At 41.3% G+C, this 19578-nt stretch overlaps 1 protein-coding gene across 1 annotated transcript in view; it reads left to right on the forward strand.

Annotated features, from left to right (window-relative positions):
* The first annotated feature begins 1161 nt into the window (after window positions 1-1161).
* The window catches only part of MBOAT1 (membrane bound O-acyltransferase domain containing 1), a 34399-nt gene continuing 15982 nt past the window's right edge, over window positions 1162-19578 (forward strand). The window contains exons 1-5 of the mRNA XM_065628643.1: window positions 1162-1234; window positions 1762-1839; window positions 5558-5653; window positions 14931-14986; window positions 17224-17278. Of these exons, the coding sequence (XP_065484715.1) occupies window positions 1790-1839; window positions 5558-5653; window positions 14931-14986; window positions 17224-17278 (257 nt within the window). The 5' untranslated portion in view covers window positions 1162-1234; window positions 1762-1789. The remainder of the gene's footprint in view (window positions 1235-1761; window positions 1840-5557; window positions 5654-14930; window positions 14987-17223; window positions 17279-19578) is intronic.

Raw genomic sequence — 19578 nt, forward strand, 5'->3', positions numbered from 1 at the left:
TTTAGTTTTACTCATTCTAGGATGACTTGCTGCTGGAAAGTCAGGGTGAATTAGTATATTTTTTTTCTTTTTTCTTTTTGTGTTAAGAAAAGAAAAGGAAAAAAGAAAGGGACTGTAGCAGAGTAAATTAATTTAACTTCAGCTGTCTAGGACCCAGGCTCTCATAACCTACTGCTGCATTCCTCTGTTAGAGACAGCTCCTGAGCTCTGTCGTTCTTCTGACTTTTGGAATTTTTGCTCAGTCTGTCAAAGAGAAGGTGCCTTGAAGAAGGCAGCTTGGTGCCAGTTTTGCTCTGAGGATACTGAAGCTTTTGCTTGTCCTTGTGTCTCATAGGAGTAGACTCTAGTCATGGACTGCTTGCCCTCAGCATATGCTTGTCTTGGGCTCCTACTGCCATCTCTACCTCCTTACAATGGGGCCAAACTGCTTCCCATGCTCTATAGAGACATGCAGTAGCCGAAGAAAAATGGAGGAGCATTTTCTTTTAGCTGTCTGCATGATGGTAGAGCAAAGTTGTTTTATTTGCACTCTTGAACTGCAAAAACTGGTAAATTGGAAGGCCCGCCTGGAGGATGCTGTGGAGTAGAGCATTTCAGCTAAGAAGGCTGTCCAGTTCTTGCTTGTGAAACAGCATCACATCAGGATTGTTGATTTTGCCTTTGTTTTGGGTTTTGTGGAGAAAGTCAGGCACCAGGGCAGTGCTTTGGAGTACCTATCTGCTTCCTGGCCTCTGTCTCCCACCAGGAGGACAGAGAGGAGGGTGATGTCCCTGCCCTGGGCTGGGCTGGCAGCGGAGCAGAGCCCTGCCCTGGGGAGAGCCCACCTATACCTGTGGCAGCGGCAGCCTGCTCTTCTGTCTGAGGTTTTGGATGGCTACATGCTTGTTTAATCCCATCCATCGCTGGCCAAGGAAAGTTACCGCTTCGGCTCACAAGTGAGAATGCTAAGAAACAGAAGATTCATTGCGCTCCCTCCCCGCCCGCCTCTTTTCCTGGCTCTGCTCTTTCTTGTTCTGAGAATGGAGAGACTCCTTCCCCCTCCTCCTCCATGAATCACAATCATTTTGTGTTTTGTTTGTCTTTTACAGATCAATTTTGTAGCCTGTCAACTGTTTGCACTTTTGGCTGCGTTTTGGTTTCGTATTTACTTGGGTCCCAGTCATGCCAGCTCTGCTGTTCGCCATGCATTTGCCACCCTCTTTGGAATATACTTTGCTGTCTTCTGCTTTGGGTGGTGAGTATTTAGTCACCATGTAGACAAGGCTTGGGTAAAAATATTTTTAAAATTCATATTGGCTTTTCTTGATTACATCTTTTTAGTCTTAAGGCAGTTTCTGTGTTATGCTAAAAAAAAAAAAAATCCTAGCCAGCATAACCATCCCAAACCCTCAAAGTAAAATGAGCCATGAAAATGTTTGTAAGTGAAATATTTAATCTGTAATGTTTGTTCTGGAAGTTAAAGGCACACCAGTCTGCTGTGAAGATACCTCTTTTGGAAAAGATGCATCCAATTTGAATAAGCATTTTGAGCCAGGCTGCTCTTTCTCCAAATGAAACACATTGACAATCTCTAGTTGATAGTATTAATCTATGTATGATATTCAGGGTATAAAGATGTCATTGTGATAATCCATGTTTACTGATACCCTGATATGACATGGCATTCATGGCATTTGCATGGAAAAATATTCCCTCGCTCTGAACAGCTACCCCTCCAGGTCACATAGAAATTATCTAAATACTCACTTTGTTGTTTTCAAGGTATTCCATTCATCTTTTTGTCCTGGTGATGATGAACTATGGCATTATGAATATGGCGAGTATTCCCAACATCCACAGGTGAGCTGATGTGGCTGCAAGTCTGGAGCTGCCCCACTGACAACTTCTCTCCTTTCAGGGAGATGCATGAGGATTTTTTAGGGCCACCTTCTCTCTTTTCCTGCCTTTCCCAGTTATTTGCAGGAGCTTTGCCTATTCAGTTACAGAAACAGCTGTAATCTCAATTTGTGGTTTTTACATTGATATATTGCATTTCGCTATGAAATTGCTGGCCTCAAAAGTTAGCTTTTGCAGGCTTAACAATTTATGCCCTAACCTCTGTTTTCCTAAACATAATGAAGTCATATTCTCCTTGGTCTTGTGTTCTTGAGGATCGCTTTTGTTAATCCTTTGTAATGTGTTTTCCCCCTTGCTGTTTGGCCTTTAAGTATTTTCCACTTATTCTTGAGTTAGGTCGTTCAAATAAGGTCACTGTGGCAGCTTAACTTTGTGATCTATGAAATTAAGTCTTGCATTTGGTACTGAGCTTTGAGTTTGAAAAAGGAGAAAGTACCAGAAATGTCACTACTTGGAAGCAGAAGCTTACAGCATCATGACAAGTTCTCAACCATGGGATCTTTCTTTTCCCTATACACGTCTCAGAGGAAGGAAGACACCTAGGACTCCTAAAAGTGCTTTATCAAATGAGTGCCTTCCTGGCTAAAAGGCAAAATGCATTTTCATATGAAAATGACAACTACGTGGTAGTTACATCTGCTTCTTTTACTGAGTAAGAGAAAGTTCATGTGGAAAAACTTCTCTGCTCAGTCATTGAGCCTTCTAGTGTAGGCACCATACTCACTGTTAGAGGTCAGTAGGTGGGAGTTTTTAAAATTGTGTAGGTAGACTTCTTTGCTTCCTATCAATCTGCATAATTAGGAGTTTTAATTTGTAAAACTGCTTCTTTACAGGAGGCTAGAAGGATGAGCTGGCTGTTCTTCCTACTTCTTTTCCTTTTGCGTTGGCTTCCGTAAGAGCACGAGGTTAATACTGTGGTTTGGTTTGGGTGTGTTACAGGTGATTTCTGTCTCCATTGTGTGGCTGTCTCTGTAGCTGCTGCTGAATGCCCACATCCACATCAGCATGCGCTGGGGAATGGAAACACTTTCTTTTCTCCTCTTCAGGGCCAGAGCTGCCTGAGGGTCTAATACTCAGATGATTGTCTCCCCTTCTTTATCTCTTCCTGAGGTGTGACCCCTCTCTGATATCCAAATGGAAACCATCACTTATGATTTGTCTAGGATTGTTTAGAAACATGAACCTTAAGAGACAGGCTTGTCTATAGCGGTCACTAGCATTTTGCACCAGCAAGGCAGGTGTGAATCAAGGAGAGTTTTTCCACCCACTCACAGAGTGCAAAGGCCAGAAGTCCAAAGGTAATTAATATTTTTTTTTTTTTTTTAAGTATTTGGACAATATATATGAAAGAAATGCCATCCGGAGACCAGAAAGAAAAAGTGCTAAAAATGTTTATTAGTTGTCACCTGGTAATTGTCCCTTCGCATGACTTAGGGAAAATGCAGGAGTTACTCATGGCGGGTCAGAGGAACCAAGTCTGTGGAGGGAATCCTCCAATACTTACTTATGTCTTCCTGGAGAAGGTGAGAAGGTGGTGGGGAAATGGGCACAGTTTCAATAGGAGAACCCCTCACTCTTACTGTTTAGCCAATTAGTTATAATGGAAAAAATAGCTGTACACTGAACACAAATTAAGCATGTTCATATAATGTCACTGCTGTGAGATAGATACATCTTGATTTGAATCAATACGAAATAGCAATCCAACATACTGAAAAACCTTAGGAGGCCTGGGAAGATTGGGTTAAGTCTTTTCTACTGTATTCCACTAGCCATAGCAGTGAGACTCAAAGTACATCCACATTATTAGTTTTAGCAAAATAACAGTGTATTCAAGCTGCTTGAGAATAAACTTGAAAAATGCCAGTTTAAGGGCTGGACCTCTTCATGCAGAGGGCCTGTAAGAGCATTGGATCCTTCCTAGTGTGTCTCCAAGACTTGGCTTTTTTCCCTCCAAAATGCAAGTGGAAGTGAATAAATGAAATAAAGAAACTACATAATTTAAGCTGAATGGTCTTTTCCCTGGTTATTTTCTGCTAGTTTGCTCTCTGGTGAGGTTGCCAACAACCTTCAGCGCCTATAAATGGACAAATTAATCCAGCGTCAGAAATGCTCCCAGCTGCTGCAGCAATTCTGTATATCTCTCCTACCCACCCCCGTTTTGATCTAGGTGCTTTACACTTAAGCACTGCGGCTTACTTCAGATGCTTTATCCCATCTATCACTGTTACAAGTCTGAGCTGGGTGACTTGCTTTTGGAGGGAAGCTCGCTGTTCTCTGTTCGTGAGAGGGAGCCCAAGGACCTCGCTGAGGCTGGACTGGATGTCTGACTGAGATAAAACAAGATAAATTCTGCTCTGAATCTCCTGAAGAAGCTGTCATGTCCTCTCAGCCTGCCTTCCATCCAGCTGTTTGCTGTGGGCCACGTGACCTGCAGATTGCCTTGTGATCCATCACTGTCACTCACACTGCAGTTTATTAGTCCTCAGGGAGGAAGAACTCATTTCTTTTAAATCCAGCCATGATTTTATAAACGCCTGGATCGTTTTCAGAAGTCTGCTGACTTTTCCTCTTGTGTGATTTCACCTTTAGATCCCCACCATGATCAATCTTTCCACGGGTCTGGGGGGACCCCACTTGGCAGTGTGTGCTACCAGCCTGCCTGACTTCCTCTGTCTCAGCTCTGCTGGGTGTGCAGGATGTGCAGTTTCATTCCTCTGTAGGTCTTTGCGTCTTCTCCTCCATGTGGCTGTCTTCTCCTGATGCAGGGAGCACCAGCAGACCTGGTCCTGGCCTGTCCATATGATGCTAGCCTCTCATTCTGATGTCCCAGCTCCCTGTTGCAATGTCTAGTTTGCTTCATTTGTCAGGCTTGTTTCTGAATATCCATCAGCTTCTTACCTCCCCAGTGGCCTCTTTCTTGCTCGGGTGAATACAGGGAGAAGTTAGTTGTAGCAAAGGCTGCATCTGCCCTACCAAGATGCTGCAACACCTCCAGGCCTCAGACCTCTCAACTCTTAAGACAGAGTCATGCTCCTTTCCTGCCTAACATAATTTTGTGATCATCTTAAGAAACGGAGAGTGAATTTGTCGAGCTCCACTTAAGGAATGCTTCTTCTGGAAAAGGGCACCTTTCAATATTTAGAGCTGAAAACATAAGGCTGCATGTCATTATTTGCCTTTATGCAAAATCGGAAGAGAGAAAATACCTTTAAGTATTTTAGTTTCTGGTAGATCTGAGGAAGAGTCATACAGGTAAATGAAGAGCGTTTATAGATAAAAAAGGCAATGGATAACTTCAGCAACACTCATACAGTATCATCTGGTTTCAAATACTCGAGTCAGACAGAAATTTCAAAATAATATAGGTGGCTGAGAACTCTGAAATAGAAATGCCCAACTTGAAGTCCTCCTATTTCTTCTTTTTTCCCCACTCTCAGTGTGAGGAGACAACTCCGTAATGTTTCAGCTGAGTACACAAAACCATCAGTCCTCTTTGAAAACATCTGCCAGATCTTGTAACATAGCTTCAGACTTGTTAACAACCTAATTTATACAAATCGAGCTCTACCCCTGAACAAGCCTAAGCCCAATGTGAGCGATTCTAGTTCTTGTTGGTACTTGTGTTGGTAACTATGTGTTCTGTATGTTGTGTTTTTAGGTACACCTTTGTTGTAGCTATGGGATACCTCACATTGTGCCACATAAGCCGAATATACATATTTCATTATGGTATTCTCACTACAGATTTTTCCGGGTGAGTGAGTCTGCAAGGTGGGTCCTGTGTCAATTTGTATTAGTTAAATTAGTATGTTTTGAGAATAATTTTTATGTTATCTGGGGAGTGCCTGCAATTTTATTTCCCTTAAGCTTTTTCGAAGGCTACTTTTTTACAAGGAAGGAATAAACACTCTGTGATTTTTGCATTGACTCATTGTTTCTGCTGTTTTCTTGGTAGGCACCATCTAGTTAGGAAGGTAGAACTTGGTTAGCTAGACCTCCACTGAGAGCAGCCTGGGAGGATGAGCCTGTGCAGTTACTCACTGGTGCTGGAGCAGCACTTGCAGCCTTGATGAGCAATGCAGCTGGTGCTCTGGTCCCTGGTGGTCTCCCCAGAGAGGTGGGATGGATTGCTCTCCTCCCACCTCACTGGGCACAGCCGTAGGCTCTGGGTCATCCTTTCCCCTGTTCTGATTTACCTCCATGCCCCAACTAGGAAGGCGTTTCCCACCTGAGGCACTGCAGCAGGTGGGAGGGGAGGGCTTGGGCAGGGTCGAGTGGCTGGGGGAGCCGGAGGGTGGGTGGGTGATCCGGACGGAGAGACATGAGATCAGCTTTTGCTGTCGGCACTGGTCTTACGGGTTCTCTTGCAGGGGCAGGTTGTGGCTGCTGTTTAAATAGCACAACTTTTTATGTGCCCTGCATTTCTGTGGAACAGTGTTTTTCATACATACTGTAGTCTCTGATTTTGCTGAAGCAGTAGAGGATGCTTTACAAAATTACAGACAGCAAACCCTATATATTTTGTTTGAGATGAAGGTATGCTTTTGCATGATTTAAAAATAATGTGCTAATTTGTATTCCAGTTGTTTAATTGAATGTCTGAATAGAGTAAGTAGTAATGTAGTACAAAAAATTTCTGTAAACTGCACAGTAAGTTGTAAATGCCTCTTCCAAGGCTCTGTCTTACAGGCATAGAGTAGGACACTGAAGGGTTTTGCTGTCTGAGTGCATGTGTCTTTGTGTGATGTGGTAGGTTTAAGCATTTAATTAAGGGGCCAAGGTTCTTCTGGGATGTTTGAGTTTTTATTAGAGGAGGGGACAGAAATGGCAACTCATACATTTAGAGAAACTTAGTTCTATATTTTTTTTCTGCACTTCTTTTAATACACAAAAGCATGTCTTGAAAGAGCATGACATACCAAGAAGCCTATAAATGGAATTGGAATGCTATAGCTCTGTGTGTGTGTACAAGACAGAGACAGAAATGTAAGAGAGCATGTTTTTCTGAATAGTGCCTTCAGAAATGCGCTGTGAAGCATATTGGCTGTCTCTCTCTGAAGAAAGTTAATAAAGATCCGGCTGAGACTGGGGTAGAAGATGAATGGTGGTTGTTTACGTTATAGACTAGGTGGCATTTTCTGCACGCTTGATGAAAAAGGAGCTACTCACATCTAATGATGAGTTTGAGCATAATAATAGTACTGAAAGAATAGTACCTGAATTTACTCTGTTATTTGATTTTTTCCTGATGCTTCAAGATATAAACCAATTCCTAAACTTCAGTCAAACATAAAAATGCCAAGCAGTAAACAACTGGAAAATGAAGTATGGATGTGAATTACATCTTCATGGTGTATTTTAAAAACTAAGAATAAATAAAAATATTTTAGTGGTACTAATAAAAACTTTCAGTCCAAAGTGCTGAAGCCCATGTCAGCATCATAAATCTTTCTTAAAACCTGTTTTCCTGAGCTGTAAATAACATGTACCCACTGAAGGTTTATGCACATACCTAAACAGATGTGATAACCCCCAGACACAAAATATACTTCCTGACCATAGTTTTACCATGTATGAGCAGCAACTGGACCTTCTCTTGCTCGTTTTGCCGTGTTTGGTGGTTCTACAACTATTGCATGTGGTAATAGGGAAGCATTCAAACAGGCTCTTGGCTGGAAGGATGCCCTTAAAGTTCTCCCTCAGAAACAACAGAGACGGAATCTATGGGGCGACGTCCATCTCCTTCCAGCCTCCCATCCTTTTTGGGCGAACATGGCTGTGCATATACATTGAGAAGGCAAAACACTGGATTTAAGGGAATCTTTAAGAGAGAAGATAAATCGTGTCATCTGCCAACTTGTATTTGAGATCTTGGTATCTTGTAAGTCTCTGGTGATATCTGATTGCAAGGAGGAAGCTTTAATCTGCGTCAAAAAGGCACGTGGCTGGTTGTAGTGCCATCAGATGTCCAATGTTGGCTCCCTAAAGTGACGAGAGAGATGTTAAATGAGTGTTTCCCCGTGTCGGTGCTGAAAGCTGGCATACCTCATTTGCTCTCTTGGCCCGCTTTGTGCACTCAACAGCTTGCATGCATAACTCTTTTGATGTGTGCTTGCAAATGTATTTTTTTGTTCTTTAGTAATAGTTGATTGACCTATTTGTTTGGAGTTCCCCTGTTTTGAGAGCACAGCTTGTAAAATGAAAGTAGAGATGGAGAGAACAACGTAACTTCTGAGTCATGTCTTAGGTAAACTGGAAAATGGAAGATCAAACCGTGACTCATCACTTCAAGGTTAAGAAGTAAGGAAACTTGTTCCCTACTGGTGACTATTTAATTCTTCTAACTTGTGCAAAGGGTAGGTTTGGTCACTGACTCCCACAGTCAAAACTCTAACTGCTTGCAGCAATTTCTGGATTTAAGAGTTTTTTATGCATTGCACAGTACTAGGTGAAAACTCTCTCTCTTTTTTTTTTTTTTTTAAACTACATGCCAGGTTTTTATGAAAAGCAGTTCCAGTTTGCTGCACTTTAATTTTCATTACTTTTTTAAAAAGTGTATGTATTTTATTGAAGTTCTTTCATATTATTTCACAAAAAATGCAGTGACATAGTTTAGGAATTTTATCTTGACTACTTTCTCAAAGAAAACTATTCACTTTTGAACACTAACTATAAAATAACTGAATACTGTTCTTCCCCCTTAGTTCAAATCAGTCTTAGAAACATGCATATTTTATTTTGCTTGGTTTGCCATAGCATTTATACATTGTACCTAGAAAAACTAAATCATAACTCTTTCTCTTTTTCTCTCTATTATTTCTTCTTTATGCTAAGAGGATTATGCTGGTAAGTTGCCTGGTTTCTATACAACTTTATAAAAATGGTAATACTAATGTACAGTTTGGATTTTTTTTTCTTTGTATCACAAGCTCAGCCTGAGTATAGTAATATTATGGCTTTAGGGAGAAATTGGTTTAAAACAAGGGAACTTGACTGGGATTTTTGGAAACTAGTAACAGATATGGTTGAGTCTAGCAAACTATATGAACAAGTGCCATATGCATATGATCATCTGGATGGAATTCAGAGGAGCTCCTCATCCATATGATGTTGTATCTGCTTTAATCCTTTGTTCAACTAAGACCATAGAGCTTTTTGGTTTCCTCTTTGAATTCTTGCAGTGTCCGAGCAACATTTTCTAATATTGCAGCTCATTTAGTGAATGTCAGGGAATGATTGTGCATATGTGAGTGTTTTTGTGCCATACCTTACAGAAAAGAAACTCCATTTGTGAAAATCACCACACACATCGGCATTGCTTTCAGCCTTCTGTTGGTCTTTGAGAGATTAGAGCTGAATTATCAGGCACACTCGAGCAGTTTTCCTCCCTACAGATGTCAAATCTGTACCTCTTACATGAGTATTCTGGTGGACATCACTATCCAGAAGGAATGGACATCTTTATGTGTTCACTCTACCCCAAATGCAGAACTGCAGCAGTATTCTCAGCAAACTGCTTAGAAAGGGATGGTCAGTGAAAGAACCTTCTCAAAAAGCCATATAAGCAGATAATTTAGTAACAAGTGTCACATCAGGCAGTGAATTTTTGTCGAGTGGTTAGTGCTTTCTTGCTGGCTTTCCCCCTCTCAGTGGCTTACTATTAACCACAAAAGAATGGAACCAAGGTACAACAGCTGTTTTTTACAATGGAAATACATCTGTTGATGGAAACATATGTGTACTCTGTTACTGTATTATTATAAAACACCATGCAGAAATACTAACTGGTCCTGTGAAAGTGCAATACATTGGCTGCAGTGCATGTTCCAGCAGCTCTGGGTCCCTAGGGGTGGCACAGCAGGGCATGTGCAGGATGGGTAAGGGAAGGTCAGTCTCTTTGCTGTGCCTGCTCATGCCTTGGCTGCTTCACTGGGTGTTTGTCCACTTGAAACTGCACCAAGATCACTCGCCATTGGTGACACAGAAGCCCTGCAAGAGCTGTAATGTGGAAAAGAGCCCAAGTTCAAGCAGGCAGTCACTGCTACTGACTCCATGCATCTAGTGCATCCCAGGACACATCTCCACAAGCAAATACTCTTTAAAATGAAATGCTCCCATCATGAAGGTGTAAGAAACGCTCTTTGGGAGCTTTCACCAAAAAAAATAAAGTTACTTTGGAGGCATGATGTGTTTAGTGAAGTGTGTTTCCTCTGTGTGCTTCAGCACTTCTTCATTTTGCTGCCAAAAGCAGAAGTAGGAGCCCTCTGCCAGTGAGACCGTCATGGTGTCTCTGGCTTGGCAATCCCCTCAGCAGCATGTTTAATGTCGTAGCAGAGTGCGACTACGTGAACTTGCCTTGTGGCTTCAGGGCTAAGGAGATAAACCTGAGATAAACGTTTGCTGTTTTGGAGGCTTGCCTGCAGTGAGCCTTTTGACTCCACCTCCTCTCTTAGTGAAATTGGGTCAGTGGAAACTATTTCTAGTGAGTGTGTGCCAGACTCCTCCATGGGATTACCTAAGGTCAGGCAGACTCTGCTTGATAAATGTCTTTTCTCTAGTAAGCATTGAAGCTCGCTCAGTGCAGAAGCCGGCCTGTGATATGGGGAGGATCCCCACAGCAGGCTGACATCTGCTGACATCTTTAGTTCCTGTGCTTCTGGGCAAATTTATTACGTTGAGGCAAGCCATGTTTAGAAATGACATTAACTGGTGTGTTTTCATTTGGAAGGTTTAATTAGGGAGGTAAACCCCTCTACTGAATATTCTGTTACATCTTTGTCTAGTGTTATTTTTCAAGGTATCCAATGTAAGCTAAAGAGAGTTTTGGGGTTTTTTTATTTGTTGAAATTTCTTATTTCATACCGACTCTCTGGGACAACTTATTTATTTATTTAAATTAAAATTTGGCCACTATGGCCTGTGTGTAGGAGGTACAACACAGCTACAACTTGAGATAAAACTCTTAGCTACTACATAAAACAGAGGGAAGAATAAAAATCACACCACAGGTAAATCTAATTCTGTGCTAGTTTGTAACTAGTGGATGTAGAGGAAGTAGCATCATAGTTTCAGTGTGCAGCTGCAAAGCAATTGGAAGGTGTGCAAATATGGTTGAGTTCAAGTCATTTGGGCTTCTTAAATATGTGTTTTATTTATTACCCTCTTTCTAAGGGTAAATTTTCATGCTTCATCTGTAAATGCAAGCATAGTAGGTATGCTTTATTTTAAAAATTATCCTAATAATTTGCTTTGGTCCAAATAACCTGTGCATCTCTCAAAATTTGGGAGAAAAAAAGATTATTGGAAGTTTTATAGCTTCATCAATTCATCTTCTTGTTCGTAGCACTTCTGGCCTTTTCCAGTAGAGTCAAAGCTTTAAAATATTATCACATCAGAGACAGTTGACTGTGTGTGATATGATGCTGTATTTTACATGTTAACTTGCTCAGTGTTTTATTGCTGTTTAAAATTAGAGGTTACCTGAAAGGCTGAACAAAAATGGCCATTCAGTACTCTGACATTGCCAAGTTTTACTAATCAAAACTCATATGTGTATCTAGGAAATGATTATATTAAGTTTCCCCCTAAATTAAATGTATTTTTCTTATCTAATTTTTAATACTGATTCAGGACTTGTGTCCTCATGCATTGCTCTATGAATATGGGGGAAAGGACTGTTTTTCATTCTGAAGAAACAAAACCAGTCTTAGACATGCTCTATGTGTGTGTGCATGATGAGGAGAGATTGGTGAGTCCCCAGGGAGGAGTGGGACAAGTGTGGGTGTACAGAAGGTGGGAGGGGAGGCCCACACCCCAAAGGGGAGCCAGAGGACACCAGAGCTCCAGCACTGCTGTTGCTTTGTTGTGCTCTGCCCTGTCCTGCTGTGAAGGCTTGGTCCCCCGGTGAGATGAAGTCAGTGGGGGAATGGTAGATGGGTGAAGGAGCAGGAAGGTGCTCCCTGTTCACCTGAAACCTTGCTCACCCTTTGTGTGAAGCGTTTAGTGATACTGATCTTGTGAAAGATTTAGAGGGCATCATCCCATTGCCACTGTACAGCAGGTTTCCGCCTTCCCAAGTAGGGTGTAGAAGAGATATGCAGATGTGTAATATGATGAATGGCAGGAGAGAGAACTGGAGGTGTCTCAGATGCACTTTGTGGGTCTCCCTCCCACCCATGGTGTCGGCAACATCACTTTTGTACTTGTTTGTCTCCTCTGGAGTTGTGCTTTGAGGGAGGCAGACTGTCTGTCTTTTCTGATTAAAACGCACAAGACTGACTTTTTCTGCTGGGTTACAATGTGCCATCAATGAGGTGATGGAATCCTAATATAGATGAAGAGAATCTTTCTCTTCTCTGTGTTTATATGTTGTGTGACTTTAGTGCAGGCTGCACTTCTGCTTCCCTCAGTTAATCAGCACATCAGGATTGTTTGCGTTTTGGTTCTCTCTGGCTTATGATGGGGGCCCCATTTTCTAAGACAAGTGTCTAAATTTAGGCACGTAAAGGCACACGGTTTTGGCTCTGAGCCTGAGGTTTAAAGTTACCCACTTCGATATTGGCATAAAGTGCTTGCCATAAGAAACATATGCAGCAAATTGCACTAATTTGTAACAAGTGTTAGTGCTCACCCGTAAAGCTAAAAGATCAAGCACTGATAAAATAAAAATCTGTGTTTATTGCAGTAGAACTGCTGGTTCACTGACAGCTTCTATCTCTCTTAAGGATTAAAAAAATCTGCTTTCGTATGTTTATGGATTGGGTTTTGTGTATCTTTGAAGCAAAGCTAAATTTTGTCTGAATGGGAAAATCTATTTTGAGAAATAGTATGTTGAAGTTAATGGTGAAAATAGCTTGTAACTAACTCTTCTTGATGATAGATTGGAATAAAAATTAGAATGACCGAAAGAGAGCTGCTGAACAAATCCTTATGTTATGGTTGTATTCCAGACCTGTGTATATTTAAGCTTGTTCTGGATTTTATATGCAAGCTTTTTTACTGACATTTCAAGTAGAGACTGCTGAAACAATAAAAGTAGTTTCTGATGAAGAAATTGACTGATACTACATGTTGTCTGGTTTTTGGAGGAAAATGCAAGTTATCTGCCCATGCAGAATTACATGTGGACTCTTGAAAAAGATCAGCCCACATTTAGTGTTAAAAAGACCACTTATGAAAGAATGTTTTTCCAGCATTCTTGTGTTTACCATGTTCAGCATATTAATTATCTTTAAAATCAGTTCGATTTATCATAGTGGGATAATCAGATTTCAAACAGTTTATCTTAGCCTTTGGATTTGCATTTGATTGGAACCAGTAGGTCGATTTTAGTTGAGGGTGATTTAGAATGTCTTGAAAATCTCTGCAGAACATGAATCAGAAATATCATTGAATGTAATTTTTGCTTTTTTTTTTTTCTTACCTTGAGAAATCAGTGGGGAAAATACAGTGCTCAAACTAAAACCAAAAAGCCTTCAGCTTTTTTCCTTCGTTGGATTCTAGAAAATATATTATATTACAATGTTTAAAATGAATAGCCATAATATTTGGAGTAATCTTCTATGTCTCTTTAGAAAGTTCCATATACCTGTCAAACTCTGTAAATAGCCTGTACACAAACTCGGGTTTTAATTTCCATGTTGAAGACAACATTTGTGTTCAAGCAGAAACCTCTGTATGGTTTATGTTGATAATTTATCACCGAATCAAGAAACAATCCATTGTATTAATCCTTAGAGAAGACAAATCTCTTCTGTGGAACTGATTTTACATATAATCATCACAATTAATGCTTTAAAAATTATGATGTGTCCTCATCACCCATTACAGCCTCCTGGCTATTGTGGTTGTGAAGGTCTCCTGAGATCTGGGCACCCTGTGCTGGTGTCCCCAGTGGCAGAGAGGTGGGGAGAGGCAGCATTAGCAGGTGCTCATCCCTCATTTTGCCTGCCATGGGTCCTTCCTGATTACAGGTGTTCAGTGCTGGGTTTTGTGTTTAGGGCTCCGCAGCCCTTAGAAGCTGTTGTTGACCACAATTAGCCCTGGAGCCTCTGCCTGTGAGGGACTGGTTAGTTGTCCCCATGCTTTTTTCTCCATCTTTTTTCTTATATATCTCTGAATGCTTCTGGCTATGTCCTTTACCCTCATGGGGACCAGCTCCTGATGCCAACAAGCTGAGTTTTGCCTTTTTTCTATTCCTTACCTGCAGCAGCTCACATTTGCCTACAGGGCTAAGAAGCTCTGTAAAGCTGGATACAGAAACATTAATATAAGCAGCCCCACTGAATGTAATGGCTATTCCTATGCTGCTTGTTAGGTTGGTCCCAAAGCTGCTGGATTGTTGTAGCCTGTAAGTGTGGCTCAGCTACAGCTAGCTCATGATTTTGGGATGCTCCAGATCCCACATGCCCAAACACTCCCAGTTAAATGTGACATCCTGGACAGGCTGTTGCAAGGCAGTTGCATGGCCAAGAAGCAAGTGGGAAACTCTGCTGTGCTGACTCTGGTATTTGCATGTAGCCCTAATTGATAGGGCTATTCATGTGGGGGAATAAGCATGTGTATCTGCAGAGTTGATGTTTTTTTAGGGCACTGAGGAGATGGACAATAGGAGACTAACAGTAAGGAGAGCCAGAGTTATGTTACAGCAGCGTTGCTGTATTCTAGTGTTGTGTCATTTGGGGCTTGAATTTGGTCTTTGCCTGAAAGGAAGCCCAATGGACTGCAGAAGCTGGTATTTCCTAGTGGCACGATTTCTGCTGAATTACAATTTGCATTGCTGCAGGATGTGGAGACATAAAATAAGGCTTTGTGTGCACTTAGCAATTAAAAATTCCAGTGCAAGTTACTGTGGGGTTGTTTTGAACCCGAGCAATTGTCTTATGCCTGAGTTCCTCCTTCAGTTTTAATTGGATGTTTTCCACTCGTTGCTAATACAGTTATGCCTTTTAAAGGGATAAAGACATGCAGTAAGGAAGTTGGGAATAATATGAATTACGATACATTTAACTGTTGTTTCTGTCTTCGTTTAGTCCGCTGATGATAATTACACAGAAGATCACAACACTTGCATGCCAGTTACATGATGGTAAGAAGAGGAATCTCTTTGCATGTCCTGAAGACAGCCTTTTTATTCCAGCACATTCTGTGGTTGAGTTATGGAGTGGATGAATGTAGTTCAGTGAGTTGTTCCAAATGAAGAAGAAAAATGCTTTTTGGAGGAAAACTAGAGACTTCAAGTTCTGATCAATTCTCTAGGATCAAACTGTCTTTGCAGTAACAAAGGTGACTGTTCTTCCCTTTGAGGGCTCTACTTCCTTGGGGCCCACTTTGCATTTTGGCTAGCAACAGTATCTGCTGTTTAGATGCTACAGTGCGTTTTCTTTAAGCTCTCTGAAGCTGTTCTTGATTCTCAAAATTCAAGAGTTGCATTTGATACATTAATGTAACTCATGCCTTTAATGTCAGTGTAGCAAAAAATCCTATCACTGATATATTCAGTGATAATACACTTCATGAGTTGTGAGAGATGGAATTCAACAACTTTTTGCCAGTGTAGGGAGAAGCACAGTTGCAAGCAAAAGAACTTTGCCTTCAGTCTGGTGTTGTACTTTGACAAAGAGCACTATTATTTCCCAGTAAAATGCCTATGTCTAGTACAGCACAAAGACTAGAAATGTCATCAGTGCTTGTATTGCTCATGTCTCCTGATGTTGCAATGTGAACTTCTGATGGTCCGAGGCCCATGGTGTTATAAGCTGTGGGTGGCTGAATTAGTAGCCTTCTATGGAGTTATCATCTAGAATTTAGGTGATGGCCACACCACAGACTGCAGGGTCTGGCATTGTTTTCAGGCCAAGTTTACACAAGTGGGTCTAATGCTTTTAGCTGTCTGTAATGGGTGCAGCTTGAAGTTCTGTGTGGGCTAATTGGCCTTGTCACTGACATTCGTGTTACTGAGGCTTCTCTGCTTCTGTTATTTAAGCTAACCAGCTCAGGTACCACTGCGTGCTGCAGTGGTGTGCAGCCTAGATGCACATCTAGAATATTGAAGGTAAATGAACAGACAGAAAGGAAAAGATAACAGCAGAGACAGGAGCATTTTAAGCAAACCACAAATCCAGCAGATTAATGATGATGGAAAAGGCTCATTACATTGTGAACATCCATATACGAAGCAGTTGATCAAACAGAGGCAACTTGCTGTTCAAGCATCAGTGACAAATCTCTGTTTGTAAAAATTTAACACAGCTGCCCATAAATGGAAACGGACAAACAAAATGCCCAGTCCTTTAAGTAATTAAGTGCTTAATTGTTTCCCTGGAACTCACGCCCTCCCAGTATTTACAAAGTGAAATAGCAGAGAGAGAATGGGAACGAACAGCTTATCAGCAGTCTTTTTAGGAAGTGGGTCTTGTGTGTGTATATTGGTAATTATGGCCAGTACACTTTGAACAGTAGTGTTGATTGATGCCAGGCCCCTGGTCTTGTGAAGATGTATATATGAACACTCAGCATCAAGTGCTGTGACTCACCCTGTGGTGGGTTGTTCTGCTGAAGCCAGTGGGATTCCTCACAGTGTGTACAGCCAAAGCTTCAGAGTGAAGGTTTTGAGGTATTTGCTATGAGCAGTGTCTATTTATGCACTGGCCATCACACCAGATTTTTCCATAGTTTTCCTGGGACAGCAAATCTGTGTCTACCTCTGGCCCCAAAGGCCTCGTGCACTCAACAGGAGGTCAACCCTTCCAGCCTGGACCTTGTACAATTCCAGATTATTGCTGATGTGTGTGTTTAGGCTTGCTCCAGCAGCAGGCAGCCAGGCTGCTCCTTCACACCAGCAAAGCTTCTGTTTCCCGAGAGCCTGTTTCTCTTCCACTGCCCGCTCCTCCTGCTGTGAAATGCTCCATTTCTCACCAAGGAGCCAGCGGGAGGCTTGTGCCTACATGAGCCGGCGGCTTCTGGGAACAGAGGTTTTTCCAGCCCAGGGCTGTTAGCAGAGGCTACCGGGGGTCGCTGCGAGTTGGTGGCATGGCGAGTTGCATTGTGTCTGTGGGAATGCTATGGCTGCTTCTCCTCAAAGTGTAGTGAGGGTGAGACAGGGAATGAGGTAAGGAACTGGGTAAAGGGGTAGCATGCAACGTGAATGTACTTGACCTAAAAGTTAGGAATTGAGCTGTATTACGACTGCCTATGACAGTTGTAGCTTGTGTTGAATCTTGTGGCTTTAGAAAGTTATCTGTGGAATGCAAACATAAGGCTTCAGGCATAGGTTTCACTGTTTGGCTTTCAGAAAGATCTAATATGACTTTTCTTTCTCTCTAGGAATAGGACGACAAGCTGAGGAACTCACTGCTGAGCAAAATCGGCTTGCTGTAAAGTAAGAATTTAATTCCCCTAGTAATTTGTGTTTCATTTCATCCAAAGAAGTTTAGGGTTTGGGCTTGGTGTGGAGCGTCTTTTCGTTGGTGTTTTTTTGTTTGTTTTTCCTTTGCAATGCCAGGACCAACTTATTGGCCCAGCCACAAAACTGTTCCCTGCTTCTTCCCAGTCTGAGATAAGGCACAAGTTCTACCTGCTTTTTCTGTCTGCTTGAGCACTTTTGTTTTTATAATGCTGCTATGAGTGCCCTCCTTACACGAGTTTCTCTGTTATATTCCTTATTTCTTCATTCCAGGACTTCTGCCATTTTCACCCTGTGCTGGCCAGTAAAGCACTGAAGTACTTGGCAACATCCCATTGACTTAAATATATACTCCATGTTCCACAAAAGTAGTCTTTACTGAGTCAACTCTTTTACATTCAGGCTAAGACTGTACTATATGGACTTTTTTGGCTATTGTCCTCATCCTATCTGGGATATGTTATTTTTTCAAGTAGAATACTTCTCTATCAGCAAACCACTGCATAGTAAAACCCATTTTGGTTTGACCCTGACACATCAAGTACTGCTTTTCTTTGCCATAATTTTGGGACACTGAAATTTTATTTTTTCTGTCTCCCTCCATAATGTTAATACTCTTAGTTCTTCAAGTTATGTGACTAGTCTTCTCATTGTTCAGAGGGATACAGCATGTTGGTCGTTGTTAGAGTGCCTTTTTTTTTCTGTTTTGTTTCTGAAGACAAGTGCAGGATGCAGGTGAATTATTTCTTTCCTTTTTTTTTTTTTTAGAAGAATAATTAGTATTACAGAATTAGTCTTAGAACCACAACTACTTTTCAGCATGAAGTGTTTGTTTAAGGCCAAGGAAATTACTTCCTTCATTTCCAAGGCAGAAGATTGAGCCATAAGAAAATCTGCCTGTGATCTTCTAAAAGTAAGAAGGGAGTAATTTCTTGAAAATCAAAAATCCTGTAGGGAGGCTCATATAACTTTTGCTGTGACCCATAGTTTTGTGTCTATTTTTAAAGCTGACAGCATAATGTTTAACTGCACTGGGCCCTTATGACCATATGATTAATTCTCACCAAACAGGCTTTTTTTTTCCCCTTGTACAGTAGATGAGCTCATAATAGAAAAGTACATGCCAATAGCTTAAGTGTCAGTGGCAGACAAGTCATAACTGAAGAGTTTTAAATCCCCTTTGGTAATACAGCCTTTTGTCTTCTCTCCTGGTTTTGGTCTGCTTTTGTTTCTCACTCATACTCTGTACATTCCTTCATGCATTGCTCATGTCTCTCCACCCACCCATGTTCAGAATGTACATTGAAACTAATGACTTTATTTTTAATCTTACTGTAGAGCTCAAAAGCCCAAATCACTGACCCAGTTTTGCAGAACAGAAAGATGATCCTTACCCCAAACTGTTTGCTGCATCTTTCTGTGAAATTTCACCAGAGAACATATCATTCAGGCACTAACATCTACAATAACCAGCAGGGTGAATGCAGAAAATCCCAGCTAAGCTAACTGTTTATTCAAACTAATTCCGCTTCAGAATAAAAGTAGGCAACAGCAAATGTTTAACTGTCGCTTAGTTTTTCAGCTAGAAATTTATGTTTAGGTCTGAAAGAATTTTAAGTGGTATTTGCTTTATGCATGTCCATCTGTGTCTTGGACAGTCTGGAAAGTTTGTGCCCTAGTTTCTTTTCTCATCTGGGGATTCCTCATTTACTTGGATGGTGACTGTTGGCACATTTGTGGAGAGCACTGTGTATCTCAGTGCAGAATTGAAATGTTGGTGTTTGCTGCTGCATAAATAAAGCAAGCCCAACAATTTACGAATTACACTGGTAGTGAGAGGCCTGTGCATCTTTTTTTTTTTTTTTTTACATCCTACTGATCTGTAGCAAGGACAGTGGATCTTCTTCATTTTACATCTAATGTAAACCCCCCTCCAAGGAACTTGTGGGATTTGCACTTGCACTTGCAATGGAAATAATGAACACAATAGGCTCTCTTTGACTTTCATCTTCAGCTGTCTTTTGATTTTTGTGTTTTCTCCCTAGTTCCTCTTCCTGTTTGTGATGCAATACAGGCAATTACTTCCTTTATTTGCACAGTAGGACAGAATGCCTCTTCATTCTCTTCCTCTATGTCCCCACATCACATTACCCGTTTTTCAGAAGGCCGAACCGAAGGGTGGGTGAGAGCTCTTCTCAGGCCTGAGAGTCCTGATCTAAATGCTCCCCACCCTGTGGTTTGCACAAGACGACAAGCTACTGCATTGCATTGCTTGG

Source organism: Caloenas nicobarica, chromosome 2, assembly GCF_036013445.1.
Source record: "Caloenas nicobarica isolate bCalNic1 chromosome 2, bCalNic1.hap1, whole genome shotgun sequence".
Classification (NCBI taxonomy): domain Eukaryota; kingdom Metazoa; phylum Chordata; class Aves; order Columbiformes; family Columbidae; genus Caloenas; species Caloenas nicobarica.